Source organism: Salvia miltiorrhiza, chromosome 5, assembly GCF_028751815.1.
Source record: "Salvia miltiorrhiza cultivar Shanhuang (shh) chromosome 5, IMPLAD_Smil_shh, whole genome shotgun sequence".
Taxonomy (NCBI): Eukaryota; Viridiplantae; Streptophyta; class Magnoliopsida; order Lamiales; family Lamiaceae; genus Salvia; species Salvia miltiorrhiza.
In genome coordinates this window covers 43,023,707-43,050,166 of record NC_080391.1, presented here as the reverse complement: position 1 = coordinate 43,050,166, position 26,460 = coordinate 43,023,707, and the positions used below count along the sequence as shown (strand labels likewise).

Genomic DNA, 26,460 nt, shown 5'->3' with positions numbered 1-26,460 from the left:
TTACAAATGATAATTTTAATGCATGCAAATGACACTTAATTTTAATAACAAAAATTGATATTTTATCAGATTGGTTAGGGTGAAAAGGGCAAATGGGGGAGGAGGTGGGAGGCGAGGGGGAGGGCCGGTAGGCCGGGTCCAACGTGGGCGCATATTTGACTTAGCCAGTGCTTTCTGACGGAAAAATTTGTCGAGATTAAAAATAAAACTTTAAAATTATATGTGCAATGTATGTGTATATTTTTATAACTCTTACATGTTATCACTCCATTACTTAATAAAAGTAATTAAAATTTGAATATTTTTATATTTATTATTAAAAAATTTATATGTATAACACATATAATACACTCCGTGCATCGCACGGGAGGCGTACTAGTTTATATGAAAAAATAAAAAATAATACATAATAGTTTAAGATATACTCTCATCGTCCCACTTCAAGTATCTTATTTACTTTTTTGGATTGTTCCACTTCAAATGTATTTTTTCCCTTTATAGAAAGTATTATTATCAAAAAGAAAGAATTCTTTGGGCTCATATTACTTTTTTAACTCTATACTATATTATTAAATAATTTTAATTAATATTATTTTAAATAATTGTGCTGAAAAGAATTAAAACGTTTGAAGTGGGACGGAAAGAGTACCCATGAGGAACCTAAATTGCCAAAATTGGCAATCAGTTTGTTAGCAGAATTTGATAAGTAACAAAATCGTAAGCTGCGTAGAAATGATTTGTTGCGCAGAAGGTGTGATGTGCGTAGATGGGCCAGAAGACTAAGCCCAAGAAGCGCGGGAGACGATCCGGGTCAACTCGGAACCAACGCGACCCTATAAATATCTAAACTCAATACTCTTAGCTGAGAAGGAAAACAAGTGTTTTGAGTCGAAAGCGACCCAGCAGACTACATATAATCAATGAAGTATACGCGCTCTAATTTTCAGGTATCTGCGCTGCACACCACATATTTATTTAACAAAATTTGCCAATTAATTTCTAGGTTTCCTGTAAAACTTCCGCTTCATTTGCAGTGTCTCAATTTTCAATTATTTTGCTGTAAACCCATTATTGGTGATGATCTTAAACCCCTCGTATTTGGAGTGGGTTGATCGACCCTTTTGAGTCTACGCCTTTTTACCCACTTTTTTGTGGTGCTGTTTTTAGTGAAAAACTGAGTCTTGATCGTCCGAGGAGTCAGCTTTGTTGCTAATGCTAATTTAGTCGGTGAAGATGATGATCAGTTATCCAGCCCTTTCGAAGCTGAAAACTAAGCCGGTATGTATAACACTGATATTTATATTCTGTTTCCTTAACATGTCTTTTATTTTATTTTTTTGTATATGATTTGTTATTTTGCAGCTATTTGTGATTTCGCGGTGTGTGTGTTATCCTATCCGTTAGCATGAATCTGATATAGGATTAAGAACATTATATTTAATTCAATATTTTGAGTTTCATTTTGCTGTTGAGGATGATTCTTGTTGCGAATTTTCAAGTTATACTGGAAATTACCAGCTATTTAGATCTATGTATTTTGATAGTAGCATTCTCATGAAACTCGTTTGAAGCAAAGACTTTGAATGGGTGAATAGCTCTTCAACATACATTTTACTTTTAGTTAGCTCTACTAATAGGTTGGGTTGGTGTTTCATTTCGATCTTTTAAAAAAAATGATGATTAAAAAATCTAAGCAATTGCTATTGATATGAGTTGATGATTGATACATACATGTTGGAATTTGCTAGGTAGTATACGAAGATGTGATTGCGGCTAGCGATTCTGGCACACTCGAACAACTGAAAGAGTTGAGCTCCAAGCGTAAAGCAATTGAGGACTCTATCAATGAGAGCACCTTCATTACAGAGGCCATTGCAAGGGAAATGTCTGGAGGCCTCACATCCCGTTGTGAACAGGTTATAATTTTTAAGTATTTTGAAGAAGCTTCATACATCTCTACTCTGTTTTTTTCTCACTGACTATCTACATGCTGCAATTATAATGAATTTGAAAAAAATTGTATTGAGAAATGATAATCTATATGGAACTTATGACGCCTCTATTTGAGTTTTGTGTTAGGGCTCCTGGATATGTAACTGTTCAAGATAACTTTGTTGAATCTATATATGCCCTAAAGCAATTTGCTGTATGTTGCAAATTTCGTAATTTGTTTATTTGCTGCCAATTCTCTCCAGGACATTCAGAAGCTGGAAAGCTATCTACCTCTGTTGGAGAACCTCATTCATCACATCATTTTTAACGCCAGAAACCGTCAAGTAATGTACTGGATTACTGAGTTTAAACTGAGATGGAGCAGTGTGCTTTCCATGCCGTCTCTTTTTCAGCTTCAGGGTCCAAAGTTCTATCAGGTTAACGATATGTATTTTGAGCTAGGGATGTCCGTGTTCCTTTATGGCTCGTTGCTTCGTGAGCAGGCTTTTGAAGTTCTATCATCAGGTAAGTGTACCTCTTACACATAGAGCTGATTCTACATTCGTAAGTAATGAAGCTCTACCAGTGTCTTGTTCATTGCTGTAGATCTAGTTCAATCTGCCACTATCTTTAGGAAAGCTGCTGGAATATATAACTATGCAGCTCAGGAACTTCGTACAAATTTATCTTGGACCCAAGAAAAACCGCCGGAAGCTATACCTAGTGTGTCGTCTGTTATGAGTCTCGTGTGCTTGGCAGACGCCCAGGTAATGAAAATTATGTATAATTTTTCTCCAATTTATCTCCTCTACTGCTGAAGTAAGCGGCCACTTATATGAATGATTTTGCGAGTAAAATCATAGTTAGGATTAGTTATTTTTCTTTGTTTTATAACTTCATCTTGTCATAGGCTGTCTCTGCTAGGAAGGCTCTAGAAAATGGAAATACAGGGGGCTTATTGGCAAAATTACATTGCGGTGTGACAGACTTTTTGGTTGAAGCTATTAATATCTTGCAAGGCGCAACCAAAGAATGCAAGGATATTTCACCACGATTTCTGGTAAGGATGCACTTTACTTGAGAAAGATCAAACATTTTGTATAGCATAACTTTAACACTTTTTCCGTGAACACTTTTTCCGTGATGACAAATTCCAAAACTGAATACATAAAATGCCTCAGGTTGATGATATAGATGTTAATTAGTCATAATGTACGAATACTAATTTTTTTTTTTTATGAATATTTGCTGCCTTTATTGGCATACGGGAACTCCCCTATTTAGTTGGTAATATTGAACATATATGTAATTCTGGTGCTCCTGATCTATGCAGGATTTTTTGCTATGTTGCAAGACATTGCACGAGTTAACGAGTTACAAATACCACGTGCAAGGTCTAAGAAACGATGGTAAAATTGGCACAGGAATTGGAATTCTTCGTTGGGCTCTAGCAAAAGCTAAGAAAAGCATCCCAAAAGAAGAGTCTTGGAGATCAGTGTACCATCAAGTGATTGATGATGAGTTGGACTTGTTACTCCAGAAATACGAACATGAGAATGAGTTTGTCTGGCATGAAAAAATTCCTTACGATGATGATGAGCTACCTCTGCCTCAAGCTGTGAGAATTGTTAGTCCAATTCCTTATCATCCCCAAAAATGGGAGAGAGCACTCAAGTTTAAGTTGTAGGAGCATGCAAAGTCTGTTAAGCAGTCGGCTTTTCTGCCAAGCTCTCAAAGGTTTGCCTAGAAGATCGGTTTGAGTCCAGACTCACTCCAGTTGGCAGCAAAAGAACTCAACCCAAAATCAATCTTTGTTTGCTGTCAAAACTCAAAAGAGGTGATTTTTGAACTCAGTTATTTGGTGGTGGTGATGTAATTTTGTCCATAGCTTCTTGCTTTCTTGCAGAGAGTGAGGATATTTTTGAAACTTTTGGAACAGGGTTAAGTAGTTGGAAGTTAGTAATGCTGTAAATGAAAGGAATAAAATCAGATGCACTATTATTGGTGAAGCTTTATTTGATAAGGAGCTGATACTTTGATCTCTTATTCGTATTTTCTCTTTGATTCATTTAATTATGTAAATGGGCTGAAATCAATTTAGTTTGTGAATAATGTGAGTTATTATCATCCGGCCGTTGAAACTGAGTGGTGTGTTATTTGGGCTTTTCTGATGTTTAGCCCGGCCCATATCATTCTGGAATATATAAAATAATTTCTAAAAATAATCCTTTTTCCATAAACTAACAATTAAACAAAGAAAATAAAGATTGTGTTACGATGAATTCCAACTGACGATCTTTTATCGTAAATATTAATCATTCTATTGTATTACGATGAACTCAAAGATATTTGACTTTAGACATCAATTCTCTTCTCTTGCATCTCTTACAATTAATATCTTAAACATTAAGATATTTGACTTTAGACATCAATTCTCTTCTCTTGCATCTCTTACAATTAATATCTTAAACATTAACCATTCTACTGGTAGGCCCATACTAATCCTATTCACTTGCCTCTCTTACAACTGGTATGCAATATAGTAAAAAATGGGCCAAAATTGGAGATTGAAGGAAGTAGTAAAAGGTTATTATTGGCAGGGCAGTGGAGAAACAAAAAAAATGTCTGAGGTTATAACTATATTTACACAAAAATGTATATGAGATTGTTAGACATATCAAACTCAACAAGAGAGGTCAAAATTCATAGTTCAACCCATATTTCATGACATATTTATAATTTTATTACTCCCTCCGTCCCGACTTTTGGTATCCAGTTGAGAACGGCACGGGTTTTAATAAAGTGATTAATGTGTTGTGAGTGGAATAAGGGTCCCACATTTTATGTGAGAGTTAAAATAATTAAAGTGGAGTAAGGGCCCCACCTATTTTTACTAAAAATAGAAATGGATACCAAAATGTGGGATAGCCAAAAAAGGAAAGTTGGAAACTAAAAGCTGGGACGGAGTGAGTATTTAATTATGTCGTCAAAATTATGTCTCCTCTGCAGCAAGTTGCATCCGTTCCCCTTTTAAATTTTAATTAATTAATTTAATTCTAAATATAATAAATTCTAATTGATAAGCAATACATTTAACCCATGTTTGGTTGAGTGTTTTTGGAGGTTGGAAAGGGAATCAATTAATTGAATCCATTACTTATTGTTTGGTTTGGATAATAAGGTAACCATTACCCTTACTTAGGGGTAATCCAATCACCCAATTTGTTACCCCTCAGAATAGAGGGGAAACAAAAGGAAGGGAATCTCTTACTAATGATTCATTTCCATTGTTAAATCAAACACTCAATAAAAGTAATGCTTATTGTTACCATTCCACCCCTTTATTTGATTTCATTCCCTTTCTATTCCTCTACTCGAACCAAACGACCACTTAGATTTTAGACTTATAAACTCTAGTTTTCTTTAAGTGACTTTTAATGAACTAATTAAACTAAGTTTTTTACTAGACTGAATAGCCTTCTAAATCGAGATAGTTGGGGACAGGGATTAGGCTCAGTGTAACTTATTAATTCTTCATGTCAGTCACCTAATTATTATCCAAGAAGAATAAGTAAAAGAACTCCTGGCATGAAAATTAATCCATAACCTCATGCCTGACTAAGGAATAGATTATGAATATATTAAATTAAATTAAATTATTTAAGGAAAAAAAATCCTGACATATATAGTAACGTGGAACAATTAAGTTTTGTTGTGCCAAAATAAGATTATAGAGCACAATCAAACAAAAAACGTAAAGAAGACACATATTTACGTGGTTCACCAATTTGGCTACATCCACGGACAGAGAGGAGAATAGATTTTATTATGCAGCTAGGGTTACAGATTACAGATCTCAAGTATATCCCAAAGTGCGAAGCGGGAAATTCAAGACATAACAACAAATCTCTACCTTGAATTGAATCTTCCTATAGCTGCATCATTACAATGCCAGATGAACAGACTCCTCATTTCTGCCTCAGATTTGCCCCTCCTTGGTTAACTAACAGCTTCTGACGTTTAGCAAGTCCAAACAATGTTGGAACTTGCTATGTGGGACCGGCTTGGTGAACATATTAGCAACCTTGATTCTCTGCTCATTTCTCAGAAAATGATACCTTACAGCAATATGCTTGGTCCTCTCATGATGGACTTGATCCTTGGTCAAACAAATTGCACTCTGACTGTCATAGAACACAATAACTTGATCATGATGTAGACCAAGATCACCTACAAATCCTTTCAACCAAATTATCTCTTTAACAGCTTCAGTCAATGCCATATACTCTGCTTATATTGTAAACATAGTAACCGTAGCCTGCAAAGTTGCCTTCCAACTAACAACAGAACCACCAAAAGTGAAGACATAACCAGTCGTAGATCTCCTACTATCAACATCTCCAGCATAGTCAGAATCAGAATAACCAGTCACAGAACAGTGAGCATCACCTCCATAAATGAGACCAACATCAGACGTACCTCTGAGATAACGGAAAATCCTCTTCACAGCTTGCCAATGCTCCTTTCTAGGTCGTCCCATGAACCTGTTGACAACACTAACAACATGTGCAAGATCAGGTCTACTGCAGACCATAGCGTACATCAAACTCCCTACTGCATTAGAGTATGGGACTTTAGACATGTACTCCTGCTCAACTACAGATTCTGGTGCATGATCAGCGGACAAATGAATATTTGCAGCACTTGAAGTATCAATAAACTTGGCGTTAGACATGCCAAATCTCGACAAGATCTTCTGGATGTAGCTCTTATGTGACAAGAAAAGCTTCTTCTTCTCTCTTTCCCTATATATCTCCATGCCAAGAATTTTCTTGGCAGCACCCAAATCCTTCATATAAAACTCAGCACTGAGCAGATCCTTCAACTTCTGAATATTAGACTTGGACTTTGTAGCTATGAGCATATCGTCCACATACAAAACAAGGTAGATCATGGAACCATCATCATCTTTGTTGTGGTACACACAAAAATTATAAGAACTCATGTTGAATCCCAACTGGATCATGTAACTGTCAAACCTCCTATACCACTGCCTTGGGGACTGCTTTAGCCCATATAAGGACCTTTTCGACCTGCGAACATAATCTTCCTTCCTCGGAACATGGAACCCCTCTGGTTGAGTCATGTAGATATCGTCTTTACACATTCCATGTAGAAACGTTGTCTTCACATCCAGCTGCTCAAGTTCTAAATTCAGATGTGCAACCATCGCTAGTAACACCCTGATGGGAGTGTGTCTGACCACTGGTGAGAATATCTCATTATAGTCAACCCCCTCCTTCTGTGTGAACCCTCTTGCAACTAGCCGAGCTTTGTATCTCACGCCCTTACCAGGTGTGGTCTCTTCATTTTTCTTGAAAATCCATTTGCAAGTAACAATCTTCCTCCCCTTAGGCTATTTGACCAGCTCCCAAGTCAGATTCTTGGCAAGTGATTCCATCTCTTCTCTCATTGCAGCGAGCCATTGGGCCGCTCACTGCCTAAAATAGCCTCTCTGTATGTGGATGGTTCACCTGCTGATGGTTCTTCCTCCTCCACCTCGTCAGCGACTTGTAATGCGTAAGTCACTATATCCTCAAAATCGTACCTCACAAGCGGCTTTACGCCTGTTCCCCTAGCTCTTTCAACAGTTATGCTTGTCTGACGAGCTTGCGGATGAACATCTAAGCTTGTACTTTCAGCAGTAGTATGTTGATCTTCTCCACCTTGGAGTTGTGATTCACTCTCATCGGGAGTGACTTGCAGCTCCACCTGTTTATCAACACTACTATAATTTTCTGCACCAACGGACTTCACAGCAGAGTTAAGCATAGAATTCTCATAAAAAATCACATTCCTGCTGAATATAAGTCTATCCTCTGAAGGTGACCAGATTCTATATCCCTTAACTCCATCCCCAAAACCAACAAATATACCCTTCTTAGCAATGTTCGATTCATGCGTTCTGCCACGCCATTCTACTGCGGGATATGTCGAATGGTTTGGTGTCGAGAAATCCCTTCAACCTTGCTGAACTCATTGAACTTAGACGAACAGAACTCCAAACTATTATCAGTTCGCAGTCGCTTGATCTTCTTCCCAGTTTGATTTTCTTCCAGCGGCTTCTACTGCTTGAACCTCTTGAAAGCTTCACTTTTGTGTTTCATCATAATAACCCAAGTCATCCTTGAATAATCATCAATAATAGACACAAAATATTTGTGACCTCCAATGGACACAACACGTGACGGACCCCAACAATCCATATGAATGTAGTCAAGAGTCCACTTTGTCTGATGGATGGCCTTCTTTGAGAACTTGTTGCGATGTAGCTTCCCAAACACACAGTGTTCGCAGAATTCAAGATTCTGCACTTGATGCCCAGAAAGAAGACCCCGCTTGGACAGAATCTGCATCCCTCTTTCTCCCATATGACCGAGCCTCATATACCACAACCTGGTCATATCCTTGGTCTGAACCTCGGATGATACAACATCAGCAGAACCTGTCACCGTGGAATCTCGCAGATAATATAAGGTACCACGTTTCAAGCCTGTCAGAACCACCTTTGAACCTTGACAGACGTACATAGCTCCACCTTCACCTTTGAAATTGAAACCCTTGCTGTCAAGAAAACTCAATGATATCAGATTCTTCGTCATCTGTGGAACATGCCTGACTTCATTCAAGGTACAAAATACCCCATCATGTGTCCGTATCGTGACTGAGCCTATTCCAACCACCTTGCAGACAGCATTGTTGGCCATGGAAACATTGCCTCCATCTATCTGCTCATAGGTCGAGAAGAACTCCCTATTTGGACAAATATGGTATGATGCGCCAGAATCTAGAATCCACACATCATTACGATGTGACTGTCCATCTGCAACCAAGGCCAAATCATCTTTAGAATTTGTATCAGTTTCTGCCACTGCTGCAGAACCACTGGCACCCCCTTCCTTTCTGCTCCTGCTTCCTCTTCTTCTTAGGATAATCATTCTTCCAGTGCCCTGGTTCTTTACAGTAATTGCAGATGTCTTCGGGTTTAGGACCTTTTGAACCTTTATGATTCGACATCTTCTTGTCCTGCTTCCCAGATTTCTTTTATCCCTTACACATGATAGACAACCATGATGCCTCATTTTCTGTGGCCGAGCTAGTGGCTTGTTGACGGTCTTCTCTGTTGTGGAGAGCAGATCGAACATCTTCCAGAGATAGAGTATCTTTCCCAGTAATAACCGATTCAACAAAATTTTCATATGACTAAGGCAAAGATACTAACAGAATTAAAGCAATATCCTCATCTTCTACTTTAACATCAATATTACGCAAATCCAGCAAAATTTTATTTAATTTGTCTAGATGATCCTGAAGGGGAGTACCTTCCTACATGCATAAACGGAACAGACGTTGCTTCAGAAGCAACTTATTGGTCAGAGACTTCGTCATGTACAGACTCTTTAACTTTTTCCAGAGACCTTCGGCAGTTTCCTGATCGACAACCCCGATGATAACATCGTCAGACAAACAAAGCATGATAGTCGAGTGGGCTTTTTCTTCCCGAGTATTCCACTCTTCTTCATCATCTTTATCAAATTTCTTCTTTCCAGACAGCGGTGCCCGCAAACCCTGCTGCTTCAGCAGAGATCGTATCTTGATCTGCCATAGGCCAAAACTATTTCTCCCGGTGAATTTGTCAACCTTTACGTTGAAAGCAGACATTCTTGATCGACTCCAAAAAGCCCTAACAGTGCGGAAAATCCCCTGATCGAAACGACCAGGCTCTGATACCACTTTGTCACGGACGATGCTTGCATCTTTCCCATCCTCGTTGGGGTTTCACCAACCTTAGGGCTTTAGTCAAGCAATTTGCATAAATAATTAGAAATTTAGAAACAAAAGTCAAGCAACTAACATCCTGATGAAGAGAAGCATCGGGCTTTAGTATGCTCTTGAACCAATTCTTCGATAGCTTATGGTTACTTTCCAGCACGTTTGCCCCAGAATCGTCTCCATTAAGGAAGGACCTGAAGTTATCCAACTCCGTTGTTGAAACTAGAATGGGTTCTCCAGATGCAGCATACGGGGACTCCAACTGTTGAGATGGGAATCTCTGACGTGTACTTCTACGAGGCAATACCGGCGTCTCAATGCGTTGGGAGGGCTCTCCAAAACTAGCCATCTCCTATTCAAATACCAACAAAATGGAAATAAGAATATAAAATAAAAAAGGATTTCTTAATTATAATTAAGTTTGTACCTCTCCCATGTAATCAAAACATGCTCTCATTTGATCAATTGGGTTGGAGAAATGAGGGATCTCGACATCAGTGCCCAAAAAAGATGTGCTCCCAGACTCAAACTGAGAAAACTGTGGAACATATGGCGATTGTGTCACATTATCATCATGAGGAACATCGCCTTCCTCGGCACCCTCGTCTCGTATATCATCAAAATGTCTTGCATCGGATGCCGGTGTAGGTCGAAGAGCAGGGGAATGTACATCCCTAGCTTGAACACTCTTACAACATAAAAATCCCTTCAGTTCCACTAAAACTCCTTCAAAGTCCTCTTGACCCGTGCCTCTATAGATTCGTTGTGCCGCTTGAATCTCTCTTCATGTGCCTCTTCCATCCTCCTCACAGTGGCATCTAGATAGGCACGGTCTACAGGTCGGTTACTATGATCGCCGTTACTAGAGGATGAAGATGTAGTAGGTGGCCGAACATGCTTTTCCCTAGCTCGTCCACGAGAACCCCCTTCGCGGAAGGATGAACTCCGCGCCCGTCTATCCATCCCTGTTGCAGGCAAATCATGCGCATGAATAGGTATATCATGCAGAGACACTTCTTCCTCCTGTACAATGGTGTCATGCAATGCCACTTCATATTCTTGTTCTTGCTCTTCACCATGGATATGGATGTCCTGAAAATCCTGATTATGGCCTTCGTTATACTGTGCCCCCATATAAATACCAACGGTAGACAAGTAGTACATAGTAGTGACTTCAAATTCATCTGGGACCAACTCCAATATCTCTTGCTCTTACATAAATGCCCAATTATAAAAATACATTAATTGTGCAATATATGATTAAATTATGTTAATTACTTATGGCGCCACATTAACCAGGGGGCTGAGCCCACTGGCCACCGGATCCTCACTTAAGTGAAGTGACCCGGGTTCGATCCCTCTTGGGAGCGAATTGGAGATTGGAGATATAAGGTGGATTTTGGTGAATGGGAGAGATAAGGTGGTTCTGGGAGTGGATGGGGAACTAATTACTAACATCTAACATGACTTTACCCGATCAAAAAAAAAAAACTTATGGCGCCACATTTCAGCAATTAAATGGAAGAAAGTACCTCTTTCAAAAAAATGCCCAATATATCAAACAAACAAAATGAGCAACATATAATTATAACAAAATTAAGTAAAATGTGCAACATAGCAACAAATATTCACAAGAAATATGCGCAATTTTCCAAACCTATTCAATTATATTAATCAATTCAATACACAAAAATTGTTTCATTACCAATGTGCCAAATATTTTGATGAAATAATTATTGAATTAACTTATTTCATCCAAATAATTATCTCATCAAAATATATTTCACACGCCAATTAATTAGTTCACTAGACTGCGCATTCAAATTAAAAAGACATTTATAATGCCCAACAAATCATTAAAACAACTCACAAATTAATAACATTATAATGTCATTTTCTTTTAATTAAACAAATTAAAAGAACCTCATTATCGAAGTAACCAATTTAATATAACAACTCACATATAAAATAAATAATTATAGAATAAGCACTTAGTACCTCTTTCTCGAAAAAGGGCTGTAAATCCTTCCTAGCCGGTCTACTCCGAAACTTCCACTTCAAACATCGAGGGTGAGCAAACTCAGCAACACAATTGTCAACTCAGCAACACAATTGCCAACCACATTACCCAAGTCGGACATGATCTCAAGCGACCACACGTGCAACGCCCAAACATGTCCATAGAATTTATAAGTTTTTTGGACATGCACTTTGTAGTGTATTGACACAACAAATTATAAGTATACTCCCCCCCCCACGGAAATTGGTTAAATGCATCAAGATCATCCACTAACGCCCAAACCCAATTTTCAATTGTTTTATCGGTCTCGTAACCTACCAGCATTCCATATAGAACTATAATGTAGCCAATCTTCAAGAATAAACTTCCATCCTCATCATTAATCGTAAAATTATCAAAAAGATCCACGATAAAAGACAATTTAACATGCGTCTAACCACCACTAAATTTCCTGAACACTTCCACTTCACCCAAATCATGATTACGTGACATATCAAAATTAAAATCACCAAATTGAAGACCAGTCACCAAAGCATAATCTCTCCTAGAAAAATGCACCCTGGTATTATTCAATAAAAAATATAGACCATCCCCGTTGGACTTAATTTGACTAGACACTAAATGATGCACGACCAATGCACATTTTGGACCAGGATTCCAATCCAACAAATATCCAAAACAACCATTTAAAAATCTATCTAATAGTCCTTGACCACCTTTTTCTTTTAAAATTCTCTTAACCATTTCTAAATACTTGATTTTGTAATAAGTGCCCACGTCGGATGTTACATTGATAGTGTTCGGTCTCAACAGAGTAAGAGGCCCCTGTTACAAAGCAAAAAATATTTAAATATCAAATTTTATGAGAAAAAAAAAACAACAACAATGCGCAATTTTACACAATACAACCGAAAAAAATCACCAACAATGAGCAATTTTACATTGTATGCGCTAAATTCACTAAAAAATGCGCATTTCTTCATTGCGCAATTGAACTTTGCGCAATTTCAATTGTATGCGCTAAATTCACTACATCCATTGTTTTATGCGAAAATAATATTAAAGATGTGATCATTATTTCATCAAATAATTATTTTATGCCCATCCAAATCATTATTTCACTAGATTATTTCATCCAAATATTAATTTGGAATTTGGGGAATTTTCCTAACATTTTGCCTGAAATCTAATATTTTCTTTACAACAATATTTTCCTTGCAACCATATTTTAAGCCGTCCAAGAAATTTGAAAAAAAATGGCCATCACTAGAACTCACAAAACACACGCCTACAACACAAGAAAAAATGAACGAACGACCTGTAAATAATCACAATCACCGAGCTAAAATAAATTGGGCAGACTAAACAACACACGCCTAAAAAATTTAAATAAACAATTTTTTTTTTTGAGAAATTACTACAACAAAAAAGCATTAAAACCTCACCTCCGCCGGTGCTTCCATCTTCTCCGGCGCCGCAACTGTGGAGTTAGTGACTTCAAAGATAGCAGCTCACTTGTTTTCTAGAGGTTTTCTTCGGTTTTACTAAAGTCGTCATTTTGAGTATTACGTTTTCTCTTATGCGATGTCGTTTTGTATTAGTCGGAGTCAAAGATTAATAAGTAGAGTCAAATCTGGTAGTTAGTTAGCAGATTATCTTCTTCCTCAAAAAGGGTGTGTTTTTGAGAGAGAGAGAAGCTTCTGTAAAATCGAGTCGCGTTTCTTGATTCTCAGCTGAGAGATCTGTAATTCCGGTGAATCTCCGGGCAAAGGCAATAAAGAACTCAGTTTACCCTCCGTGGACGTAGGCCTTACGGCCGAACCACGTAATTTCTTTGTTGTGTGTGTTCTTGTTCATTGTTTAAGCATTTCGAATTCAGTTTGTGTTTGCTACATTTGGCGCCGTCTGTGGGAACCCAACCCACGACCATGTCGACGACGAGATTCGATGCTGAAAAGTTTAACGGGAAGAATGATTTTAATCTTTGGAAGATTAAAATGCGAGCACTCCTGATCCAGCAGGGGTTGTTAGGAGCACTTCAAGAAACAAAGCCAGATCCAAAGGGGAAGGATGAACTGGATGCCGGAAAAGGATTGAGCAGCGTGGAAATCGACCAGAGGGCTCATAGCGCAATCATTCTCTGTTTGGGGGATCGAGTACTGTGAGAAGTGTCGAAGGAAACTACTGCGCTGCAGGTATGGAACAAGTTAAATTCACTTTACATGGCCAATACTACTGCAAATAGGCTTCATGTTAAACAATACTTGTTTCAATTTAAAATCACCGAGGATAAAGATCTTGGTGATCAATTGGATGATTTTCAGAAATCTTTGGATGAATTGGAAAGTGTAGATGGTATTATGAAAAATGAGGATAAGGCCATACTTCTGTTAAATGCTCTTCCTAAATCGTATGAGCACTTAAAGGATACAATCCTCTACGGTAGAGACAGTAAAATTACTCTAGAGGATGTTGTTGGTGTCCTAAAGGCAAAAGAATTGCAAAGAAATACAGGAGTTAAGCCTAGCTCACAACCTGAGAGCTTGAACATCAAGAAAGGGAAATCTGGAAAGTTCAAGAAAGGAAACAATCCAGCAAAGAAAGGACAACAAAAATCAAAGGAAGGAGATGAAGATGAAACAAGAAGATGTTTCCATTGTAAGAAGCCCGGACATCTGAAGAAAAACTGCTATTCTTGGAAAAGAAAGCAGCAACAGCAACAGGGAACTCAAAACCCTGATTCTGTGGATGTGGCTGAAGAAACTGAAAGCCATGAAGTGCTCAATGTTATGAGAGCAGCAAATGCAGACACATGGATATTAGATTCTGGGTGTTCTTTTCACATGTCTCCTAACAAAGATTGGTTCATAGATCTAAAGGAAGAAAACCTTGGAAGTGTAGTTCTGGGAAATGATTACAGTTGCTGTGTTAAAGGAATAGGGAGTATTCGATTGAGATTGGAGGATGGATCAACTAGAACATTGACAGAAGTGAGATACATTCCTGAGATTAAAAGGAATTTGATATCACTTGGGACCCTTGAAAAGAAGGGGTATGATTTCAACTCTAGAGAAGGCTCAATATATGTGATGAAGCAGTCCAAAGTATTACTCAAAGGAACAAGAAGAAACGGATTATACCATCTTGATGGTATAACTCTGATTGGAGAAACTGCTGTGGTGACAAAAGACAATGGCATGTTATGGCACTTCAGAATGGGACATTTGAGTGAATCTGGACTCAATCAACTTGCAAAGAAGGGAAATATCAATGAAGGTGGAGTTTTCAAATTAGAGTCATGTGAAAGCTGCATTCTGTCAAAGAGCAAAAAGCAACCATTTCCAGTTGGCAGACACATTTCAAAGGAACCTTTGGAGTACATACACGCGGATCTATGGGGGCCAAGTAGAACTCCAACAATGGGAGGTGGAAGATACTTCCTGTCTTTGATTGATGACTATACCAGAAAGTTATGGTTGTATATCATGAAATCAAAGGATGATACTTTCAACAAGTTCAAAGAATGGTGTCAAGCTGCACAGGTTGAGAAAGGTTCCAAAGTAAAATGTCTAAGAACCGACAATGGATTAGAATTCTTATCAAATGAATTCAAAGTCTATTGTTTAGACAATGGGATAAAGAGACATACCACTGTCCCAGGAAATCCCCAACAGAATGGGGTGGTGGAAAGGATGAATAGAACCATTCTTGAGAGAGTAAGATGTATGCTCCAATCATCTGGTCTCCCTAAAATGTTCTGGGGAGAAACTGCAGCAACAGCTGCATACTTAATAAATAGATGTCCATCATCAGCCATAAATGGTGAAATACCAGAAGAGAGGTGGGCAGGAAGGCCAATCAACTACAAATTTCTCAGAAGTTTTGGGTGTCAAGCTTATGCTCACACAAGGCAAGATAAATTAGAAGCAAGAGCCAAGAGATGCGTCTTCTTGGGATATCCAGAAGGGACAAAAGGGTTCAGGCTTTGGTGCATTGAAAAGGGTGAAAATAAGATCATCATCAGCAGGGATGTGGTCTTTGATGAATCTAGAATGCCTTTTCTGAAGAATCAAACACCTGAAAGTTCTGAAAAATTGGATGTTATCCCAGAAAATCAGTTTGAGGTGGAGCCAAGTGAGAGCAGCAATCAACAATCACAGAATCTCCAAACACCAGAAGATACTGATGAAGATTCAGAGATTGAGCAAACAGACACTGACCAACATGGTTTAACTGAGTACCAGCTGGCAAGAGACAGACCAAGGAGGATCATTCAACCTCCAATAAGATTCAGAGATGATAGTTTGATAGCCTATGCACTGGTGGTAGCAGATGAAACATTGCACTCAGAACCAAGAAATTTCTCTGAAGCAATGAAGGGAAATGAGAAGGATAAATGGATGTTAGCAATGACAGAGGAGATTGAATCATTACTTAAAAATGTCACTTGGATACTTGTGGATAGACCAATTAATCAGAAAACTATTGGCTGCAAGTGGATATTCAAGAAAAAGATAGAAATGGTTGTTATAGAAATCTTGAGGTATAAAGCAAGACTTGTAGCAAAAGGATACACACAAAAGGAAGGAGTAGACTACAATGAAGTTTTTTCACCTGTAGTCAAGCACAGCTCAATCAGAATTTTGCTAGCATTGGTTGCACAGTTTGATCTAGAACTGGAGCAATTAGATGTGAAGACAGCATTCTTACATGGTGATTTGAAGGAGAGTATATATATGGAACAGCCGGAAGGTTTCATATCACCTGGGAATGAGAATAAAGTATGCTTACTGAAAAAGAGTTTATATGGGCTGAAACAGAGCAGCAGGCAATGGTACTTAAAGTTTGACAGCCATATGAACCACATTGGATACAAAAGATCAGAGCATGATAATTGCGTTTATGTTAAGAATGCTGGCAAGGACACGGTGTCATTTCTTTTGCTGTATGTGGATGATATGTTGGTAGCAAGCAAAAGTAAAAGGGAGATACAACTGTTGAAAAGAGATCTTGAATCCAGATTTGAGATGAAACAGTTGGGAAATGCAAGGAGAATCTTAGGGATGGATATAATCAGAGATAGACAAAAGGGGAAGTTATGGCTGATCCAGGAGAATTATATAAAGAAAGTCATCAGAAGATTCAACATGCATGATGCAAAAATGGTAAGTGTACCTCTTGGTCCTCATTTCAAATTATCTGAGAAACAGAAGCCCAAGAATCATTCAGAGGCAGATCAGATGAGCAAGGTACCTTATGCAAACGCTGTGGGTAGTATAATGTACACTATGGTGTGTACAAGGCCAGACCTAGCTCATGCAATAAGTGTTTTGAGCAGATATATGTCAAATCCAGGAGCATATCATTGGGAGGCTATGAAATGGATTATGAGATACATAAAGGGATCTTCAAAGCATGGGATACTATTTGAACAGTGTAAAGATTTGAATGGTGATGTCTTGGTTGGTTTTGTAGATTCTGATTATGCAGCCAATATAGACAACAGGAGATCTCAGTCAGGTTATGTGTTTCTTCTTTATGGTTCTGCTATATCCTGGAAATCATGTTTACAAAGTGTTGTTGCGCTCTCCACAACCGAGGCAGAGTACATGGCGCTCACTGAGGCAGTCAAAGAATCTATTTGGCTCAAGGGAATGATTAAAGATTTTGGGATTCTGCAGAAGAAAGTGATAGTCCATTGTGATAGCCAAAGTGCTATACATTTATCAAAACACAACGTTTTTCATGAGAGATCAAAGCACATTGATGTGCGACATCATTTCGTGAAGGATATTGTCAATAAAGGCATGGTGGATGTTCAAAAGATTGGAACAGCAGACAATCCAGCAGATATGCTCACAAAAACTTTGCCAACTACCAAATTTAAACACTGTATTAGATTGGTAAGTTTGGTGGATCGAGCAGATCAGTAATTTGCTGGGAGCCTTGTAATGGGGCTGGATTGAGGGAAAGCTGAAAGAGTTCAGAGTTGCCATCTTCTTGTCAAGGTGGAGATTGTGGAGTTAGTGACTTCAAAGATAGCAGCTCACTTGTTTTCTAGAGGTTTTCTTCGGTTTTACTAAAGTCGTCATTTTGAGTATTACGTTTTCTCTTATGCGATGTCGTTTTGTATTAGTCGGAGTCAAAGATTAATAAGTAGAGTCAAATCTGGTAGTTAGTTAGCAGATTATCTTCTTCCTCAAAAAGGGTGTGTTTTTGAGAGAGAGAGAAGCTTCTGTAAAATCGAGTCGCGTTTCTTGATTCTCAGCTGAGAGATCTGTAATTCCGGTGAATCTCCGGGCAAAGGCAATAAAGAACTCAGTTTACCCTCCGTGGACGTAGGCCTTACGGCCGAACCACGTAATTTCTTTGTTGTGTGTGTTCTTGTTCGTTGTTTAAGCATTTCGAATTCAGTTCGTGTTTGCAACAGCAACGATTTGCTGAGAGTGAAAATCAACGACCTTGATTTTTCAAATATTCCGCAGAGAAAATAAGCTATCTTCCGCAAGCAAACAAAAAATAGATTCACGCAAAGTACCCCAACTAAATTCAAGACATAATAATGACAAATCTATCTACCCATAACTGTTCCCCATAAAATCGGTCAAATGAGAATGAATATTGTGTCAGCACACATGTTAAAAGTAGAACATAGATATTGGGGCAGGAATCAGTGTACGAGAAAATTAATAGAATATTAACATGGTCATGGAGTAAATTGTTTAAATAAAGTGGGTATAGTCTAAATATCCTTTTACAAACTTGGGCACTTTTATATATTAGCACTTTTAAATTCATTATTCATCCCTCCAAGAGTCCAAGTCCAAAAGTCTGTCCAAAAGAGGTGATGAATTAAGCTTGCCTTTACTTATCAAGATGTAAACATGATGAATTAAGAATTTATTTTAAATGCTTTTTAAACTTGCTGGGTAGTGGGCAGTAGTAATTAAGCTTGCCTTTACTTATCAAGATGGAAATGTGAATACGTGATGAATTCAAAATTGAATAAGCTAAAATTTTACTTATCAGAATTTGGCCCGTTTTGGGCAGCCCGTGCTGGGCTGGGTTGGGCTTCAATATTAGCAGCCCGCTGAAATTTTGGATCGGCCCGATCCGGCCTCAAAAATTGTCTAGGCCCGCTGGATTGGGCCGCGCCAGCCCGGCCCGCTAGGTTTGACAGCCCTAAATTGTTCTAACAGTTGATAAGTGTGTTATGTTTCATTGAATTGCTTAAATTTGTGTTTCATTGAATTTGCTTAGGTCACAGTTTTCTGTGTTGTGCTTAAAAAAATAATAATAATTTTAAAAATAGTGAAATTAACAATATGTCACAATAAATTGTAGAGTTTTTCTTTAGTTTGAATAACTTCTATATTAGTTTGTTTAGGCTATTTCTAGAGTTTTACGTTTCATTTTATAGTCTTCTAACTATTTATTCTGAATTTCCTCAAAAAAAAAATTATTTATTCTCAAAATGGGTAGTATCATTTTTGAGTTAATCAACATCAATATTTTTTCGAGTTAATCAACCTCAATATTTTGTGGAATTCGTTGTGTACACTAATTAATTATCACAATTTTGATTTTTCATACAAGATATTTCGTAATTAGATCTAAGTTGGAGAAAACATTAAGTTTCACTTATGTATATTAATGATTTCTAGTTTAGTAGATTTGGCTTCTTATAAGTTGGAGTTAAATAAAAGGTCGTTTGGATATACTTGAGTCAATATTTTATTTATTTTTCATCAGTACCGCTAGTTTAGTATATTTGGCTTCTTATAAGTTGGAGTTAAATAAATAGTCGTCTTGGATTAGTGTTTTTCTTATGCATCAGTACTACTATACTGTACTGTCAAAATTCAAAATGAGATAAAATTGTACAAATTGGTATAAGAAAGTACATACAACAATAGCCAGGTCACATGCGTACTTCCCCAATTCAACTCTTAAAGATTGCGAAAGTATATAAATAATATAATAGATTCATTTTAATTTTTCCTTCTTTCTTGTATGAATTGCACACTCATGTATCTGATTTTTACATATGACACTCATGTATCTGATTTTTACATATGCGTATATGTATGTGTACGTGAGTACATGTATGTATGATATACTCCATCCGTCCCAGCTAAGATGATACATTTCTTTTCGGCACGAAATTTAAGGAGTTGTAAATTAGTGTTTTAAGTGTGTAGTATAAAAGTGATAAAGTATGAGAGAGAAGATAATAGAGCGATAAAGTAGGAGAGAAAATGTAATAAAAGAGTGATTAATTAGTTGTAATTATGTAATTAAAATCCCTTATTTTTCCAATATTTAGAAATGTAACATCTTCGTTGGGACGACAAAAAAAAAATATCTAACATCTTCGTTGGAACGGAAGGAGTATAATGGGTATGTTTTCGTATAGCGACTGTCGGAGTTGTCAAAAGCCATACTTTTTAAACCCAAATGAAGCTCAAATAACAAGAATTTGTGTACGGCGCTTCTACTAAAAGGTCTAATCATATAATTAGTCATCACTAGCTACTAGAACAAAGTTAGCACTAATTAATCTCTCCTTATTAGCTGTCAATCGATCATATGTTGGGACTATTGGCTATTATAAGATCCTAAATTTTCACAATCAATCATCTATTATCATCCGAGTCAATAACAGACACGTTCCCGATAATCTATAGAACGATACAGTCAATAATAACTCTTTTAGGTGGTGTCAAAGATCGATATTATATATGGTGAAGGTATGACTTTAAAATATACAATGTCAGATGAACTGGCATAAGTCCTTTAAATATACTCCATATACCAGCTGTCAGATAGCCAAATAATAAATACTTCATTGATTTAATCTTCAGCTCAAAGTATGTCGTTGTAGAAGAAAGAAAAGAAGCCGACCCACACAATGTAAACCCATTATGTAAGAATATTCCTCAGCATCTCTGTAGTAGTCATTGGTATTTAATATTATCATATAAAGTTGGATGCAACCAAGATATGAATTGGTTTGAATAGGAGAAGGGAGGTAAGAGATATATATTCATTGTAGAAATTAGATCCTTTTATTTGGAAAATGTTGACCCCGGGAGATAAGCACCAATACATGTGAAGTTTAGTCGAATTAAAGTAGTACAATAAATTGTCCTAAAATAGCTTTGAATTATCAGACATGCATTCCGAACTTTGGCGTTTTAATATTGTCCTTTTCTAAATATAATGTTGTTTCGATGGCAGCAAGGGACGTTTGTCCCAACCACCTCTCCAAAGGCCACTTTTAGATTCTCTCTCTCTCTCTCTCTCTCTCTCTCTCTCTCTCTCTCTCTCTCTCTCTCTCTCTCTCTCTATATATATATATATATATATATATATATATATTTTTAATGACTTGAGGACTTGGATTTATCTAGCTAATATTAAGAGGGACAAATTTATTCATTCGATGAATCCAGATATACTATCATAGTGATTGTTTTCTATTTTAATGATACAATGTGAATATGAAATGAATTATATCTTCCACATAGATCGTATAATTAACTACTAATTTAATTATGAGCGCACGTTAGCTTAGCCGATTGTAAAGCAAGGCCTGAAATAAGTCTTGAATATATTTTAAAATTTGCATCCCAATTTGGAAACTATGGGTTTTATTCGAACCTTTCTACATTTGGAAGGGTACTATAGTAGAGAAAATTGGTCTACATATATCGCATTAACCAGAGAAAAATAAAATACTCACATTATTAAACTGTTTTTCCTCTATATATATGTGTGCGTAGATTTTTAAAAAGTCTCTTAAAAATATTACTAGGTCGAATGTTAATGAATACGGTGGTTGAAGCACAGTAGCAAAATTATTATAAGCAGGCAATAAATTATAAATAAATGGTATCTTAGACAAGGAAAGATTCTCTAGGGATCAGAATATCTTTTTTCCCCTAACCAACAAGATAATATAAAGAAATGCCGAATATACTCGCCCAATCAAATCATCGCTAATATCACTAACAATAGTTTACCCAATTAATTATTCAATAATTAAAAATTGATTAAAGATAATATGCTTCTACTGCAGCGAGAATATTCTCGGTAGGGGCCCATCACCAATATAAAACAAACTTCGTCTTTTTACGTTATGTTGCCTTCAAATATTTGTCTTTACGTTACGGTGAAATGAAATCTAGCATCCATGTCTTAATTTATTTATTTCTACATATTTCGATATTTATTTATTTTTCCTTTTACATTTTGGCGTGTAACAACCGTCTAGATATATTTCCTATGATAATTTATACGGATTATGTATGTCTTTCTTTTTCTCTTTTTTTGAGATACGATATATGTATGTCTTTTTTGTTATTGAAGAGACGTAAAATTTTAAATGTTAAATTACGGTGGATGCATATTTATTATGTATGTCTTTTTACTCTATTACATGTATTGTCATTTATATAGTCACTTGATTATTCATGGATACTGTCAGAGATATCATATGTGTTATCAGCGGCACCAGTATTCCTTAAAGATTCCTTTGCAGATAAACAGAAAAATTATTGAAGTTTTTGATCCCAGATCTGATATATTTTTGAAGTAGACTTCTTATACCTATTGATTAACTTAAAGCTTATCAAGGACGAGTTCTAATCGAAGAAGTCCTTGATTTCTCATCTATATAAGTCAAGTCTTTCCAGAAGACAAAGCTGACAGTTTTTATTCTCTTTTGCTACTGCATTGATTTTGTATTCGTTGAGATCATACTTTCGTTGTGCGTGTGATATGTTGATTTAGTTTCTTGACGTCTTGTTACCGCACTGTTACTGAACGTAGGGATATCAATCTAGCTCGAAACTCGTGGGCTGACCCGATTAACCCGCCACCCGAGAGGGTTAGGGTTGAATATTTTCAACCCGATAAAAGTTACAACCCGATTAGCCCGTAACCGAATAGCCTGGCACGCGATAAGGCCGGCCCGACTAACCCGATGGGCTAGCCCGAAACCCGAATACTTAATATTAAATATTTAGATATAGAAATAAAAAAATGATAAAATATTATAAAGTCTCATCATTTCACTTGATCTGTATTTTTGAGATGCTTTGCTTCTATGAAATCAAACTATTGTTGGATATTTTATTGTTTTTTCGTTAACAAAGTTGAACATTTTATTGTTACCAACTTATTTTATATGTTATGCAATCTTGATGGTTTTTTTTCAATATCTTATATTTTTGCATTTCATGCTTGCTATATAATTTATATCTTTGATTTCTATGTATATTTTATACATTATACATTAGATCATTAAAAATAATAAAATACAAATGATTATATTATTTTACGCATTTAAGCCGACTAGCCCGATGGGCTAGCCCGAAACCCGAACATTTAGGGTTGGGGTTGAAAATTTATAATCCGACAAAATCCCCAACTCGATTAGCCCGCACCCGATTAACCTGAAATCCGATAGGGCTAGCCCGAAACTCGGTGGGCTGGCCCGATTGACATCTCTATCTGAACGTGTGTCTGATACTTTGCTTTTCCATGTTGGCTTGAGCAAGGCACGTTGATTGGTGTTTGTATTGGTTATTTGATGTATTGTGTTGTAAGGGATTAGATGTGTTCGTCGGGGTTCACATCTAGAAGGTTAGTGTTTTCTAGCTTTCAATATTTCACTATTTTGAGGTTTTGGGAAGTTATAGAGGCGTAGGAAGGTTGAGTCTTTTTGTAAGTCCTGTTGTAACTTAATCTCACATAGTGGAACATTTTCCCTGGGCGAGGCCCCTCAGATGTAGGTGTCCTATCACCGAACTGGGTTACCAATTTCGTGTGTTCGTTTCTGTTACTAGTTTTGTTACTTGTCGTGTTACAGTATCTCGCTAAGTACTATCTCTGGTATTTGCGAGACTTTTAATGTGTATTTTGACAAGTAGGTCTTTTAGAAGTGATATGAATTTTAAGACAGTTGTGAGTGTATTGTAAGTGATGAAAATGTGTTGTACTTAGTGTTGTGTTCGTTTAATTTGTATTGAAAGTTGTGAAGATGTGAAAAAAAGGGTAAATGAGGTATTATAAATGGTGGGGTATAGTCCAAAAATATAAAGTCTCAAAAAGGAAAAGCAGAAATTTTATCATGAACATGAGTATCTGATTACTACTAAACTATACGTCGGCTCTGTGACATCTTCTATTGTATTTATATATGATTGACATGTGATAATATTAAGGATTTATAATTTAGGTTGAGTATTTTTAGAGGTTGGAAAAGGAATCAAGTAATTGAATCTATTAATTGTTGTTTGGTTTTGGTAATGAGATAATCATCACCATTATTTGAGGGTAACCCAATCACCCAATTTGTTACCCCTCTGGTGAAACATAAGAGGGTGGGTATATATCTAATCGGTGAATTGTGAATAAATCGTGAGTTATACCTAGTTTTGATTGATCGGAGAAGACAAAAGGAAATAATCGGAATGCTAGAACGAGAGAAAAGCTGCTGTTGTATTGAGAGTAAAAGATAGCGTAGGTTACAAAATAGCACGTATGCTGCTATTTATAGATTACATATAGAGGGTAAAATAGTAAAATCAACACTGGAGCATGCGTCTTGCGTGATCATGGGTATAATAGTAAAATCGCCTTCACGCGGGAGATTTCCCCGCGCTTCTGGGGATTCCTCTGGTGAAGACCATGTCTCTGGCGAGGGCGGCTTCTCTGGTGTAAGTCGTTCCTCTGGCGGGTGTGACTCCTCTGGCGAGTGTGATTCCTCTGACGAGTATGATTCCTCTGGTGAGAACCATCTCGCTGCTCCCCGTGATTCCCCTGGTAACGTCATTCCTCTGTTCCGCATATATTACTCCTCATCAGCTACTCCCCCCTCTGGTCTGACTAGTTCGCTCTGGAACGGTGTAACTAGTCAGAGTATCCGTCCGCGCGGATGACATCATCAGCATTAAATGCTTGTCCCTTCTACAGTGTTTTTCCGTATCCCCAGGTTACCTTTTTCAGCCCTCGCGTCCTTTCGCCTCCCCGCAGAAATCCTTTACCGTTGATTGCTTTTTTTAGGGCCACGTGTCGTTCATCCCGTATAATGATAGTTGCCCGTGTACGTTACTTAGTCAGTTTTGAATTTTTATCCCTTCATCTTCTTCATTCTGTTTCCGCACTTGCTCACTTTTTTCCCTCAACTCCGGTGATTTCCTTCTTACTGTTCCGGCGATTTTCCTGCGACCCTACCGCTCTAGTCCCCTCCGTCGACCTTAAAGAACTCCCGAGTTTAGGTAAATCGCGTGCTCCATTTCCTGGTACTTGTAATTAGTTGTAGCGTAGTCGTATAGTTGTTGGTGCTCTGATTGAGCGTGTTAAAAACTCTAGATTTAAAAATTCCGGCAATGGCTTCAACTTCCATTCCCCAACCCTCGCGATCTCTTTCTCCCTCTCCCCAGGGTTCTTCGTCTTCCTCCCCTCAGCCTCAAGATCCTATAAACCTTAATTCCCCTTCCGCCTCGCCCAATTCTCAGGCTACCCCAAATCCCTCTAGGCCTCGAAAAAGGACTAAGAAAGCACCCCAGCCTCCTAAGCCTATTCCCGAATCTCACCTTGGTGTCGCGGCGATGGAGAAGATGAGGGACAAATGTCTTCGTCCCGCAGACCTAAAATTCGAACCTTTCTCCAAAGCCTCGCCGCCCCTAGAAAAACTACGTGATCATAAAACGGTTGCCATTTGGAAGGCCCAGATAGATGCTGGCCTAAGGCTTCCTCCCCCTGCTCTTTTGGTTGAAGTTTGCAACCATTATCGCATCCCCTTTTACCAAGTCACTCCCTCTGCCATCCGGCGGTTATACTCCTTCCACATTCTATGCCGAGCTCACGGTGTCGGGGACACCGCTAAACTATTTTTTCAGACCCAGTCTCTCCGTATGCAGGGCAGCCCCCTGTATAGCTTTGCTGGTCTTAAGAAATATCCCACCACCTTTCTTTCTTCCCTGAATTCTTTTGACAAAGATGTTTTATTTCAATACTGTTACGTGCGCACCCTTATTGGTTCCTGGCGCGATCACGGCACTTTGGAGCTGGAATGGCACAACCCTCGGACCACCTATAAACCAGCTTCTCCAGATGCCCCCTCCGCATTTGACTTGGAGGTCATAGCCCGTCTCAACGCCATGAACCGTGCCGAACCCTTAGACTATAGATACCTTGCCGAAAACAATTCGGCTTTGGCAGCCAATGGTCTATTTCCCCTGTATCCAGAGACATCGATAGGTAAAAATATGTGTTAGAAAATATATTGACTTTTGTTACCCTGATTCTAACAGTGTGGAACTTTTTATTTGCAGGCATGGCTTGGCGGGCAAAGTGCGGGCTCGATCTGGCTGCCACTGCTTCTCCCTCTCACAGCGGGGGGCGTGGCTCGGGAGGCTCCCACTCCTGTACAGGCCCTTCAGAACAACCAACCGGGGCTGAGGCGGACATCTCTCACCCGGTGTCAGAGATCCCTGAGATGGTCACTCCTCCTCAGGGCTTTCGCCCTGGTAAGGGGAAGGATATGAGCGTCTTGCTCACATTCAGCCCGGAAGCTCAGGAGGTTCATGACAGTGGCCTTATTCATAGGCGCAAACGTTCCAGTGCCGGCGAGGGATCCGGCGCTTGTAGGGAGGATGTCCTTG

General features: G+C 38.0%; 1 protein-coding gene across 3 annotated transcripts; it reads left to right on the top strand.

The window, feature by feature from the left end:
- Window positions 1-746: 746 nt before the first annotated feature.
- LOC131024646 (uncharacterized) lies at window positions 747-3,980 on the top strand. Of its 3 annotated transcripts, XM_057954150.1 has the most exons (7): window positions 747-947; window positions 1,168-1,278; window positions 1,749-1,916; window positions 2,196-2,457; window positions 2,539-2,699; window positions 2,843-2,992; window positions 3,266-3,980. In XM_057954150.1, exons 2-7 carry the CDS (start codon window positions 1,234-1,236, stop codon window positions 3,617-3,619), a joined length of 1,140 nt encoding a protein of 379 aa, XP_057810133.1. In that variant the 5' UTR covers window positions 747-947; window positions 1,168-1,233; the 3' UTR covers window positions 3,620-3,980. The 3 variants fall into 3 exon arrangements, with proteins under 3 accessions (XP_057810133.1, XP_057810132.1, XP_057810134.1); XM_057954149.1 differs by having other exon boundaries at window positions 870-1,278; XM_057954151.1 differs by lacking the exon at window positions 747-947 and having other exon boundaries at window positions 956-1,278; window positions 1,753-1,916.
- The last annotated feature ends 22,480 nt before the right edge of the window (window positions 3,981-26,460 follow it).

Bases quoted from the DNA above. Each gene is read 5' to 3' on its own strand.
- LOC131024646 (XM_057954150.1), top strand. From the start codon at position 1,234: ATGATGATCAGTTATCCAGCCCTTTCGAAGCTGAAAACTAAGCCG. The intron at 2,700-2,842 runs GTAATGAAAATT...ATCTTGTCATAG, and splicing joins TGTGCTTGGCAGACGCCCAG to GCTGTCTCTGCTAGGAAGGC. The intron at 2,993-3,265 runs GTAAGGATGCAC...TGATCTATGCAG, and splicing joins ATATTTCACCACGATTTCTG to GATTTTTTGCTATGTTGCAA.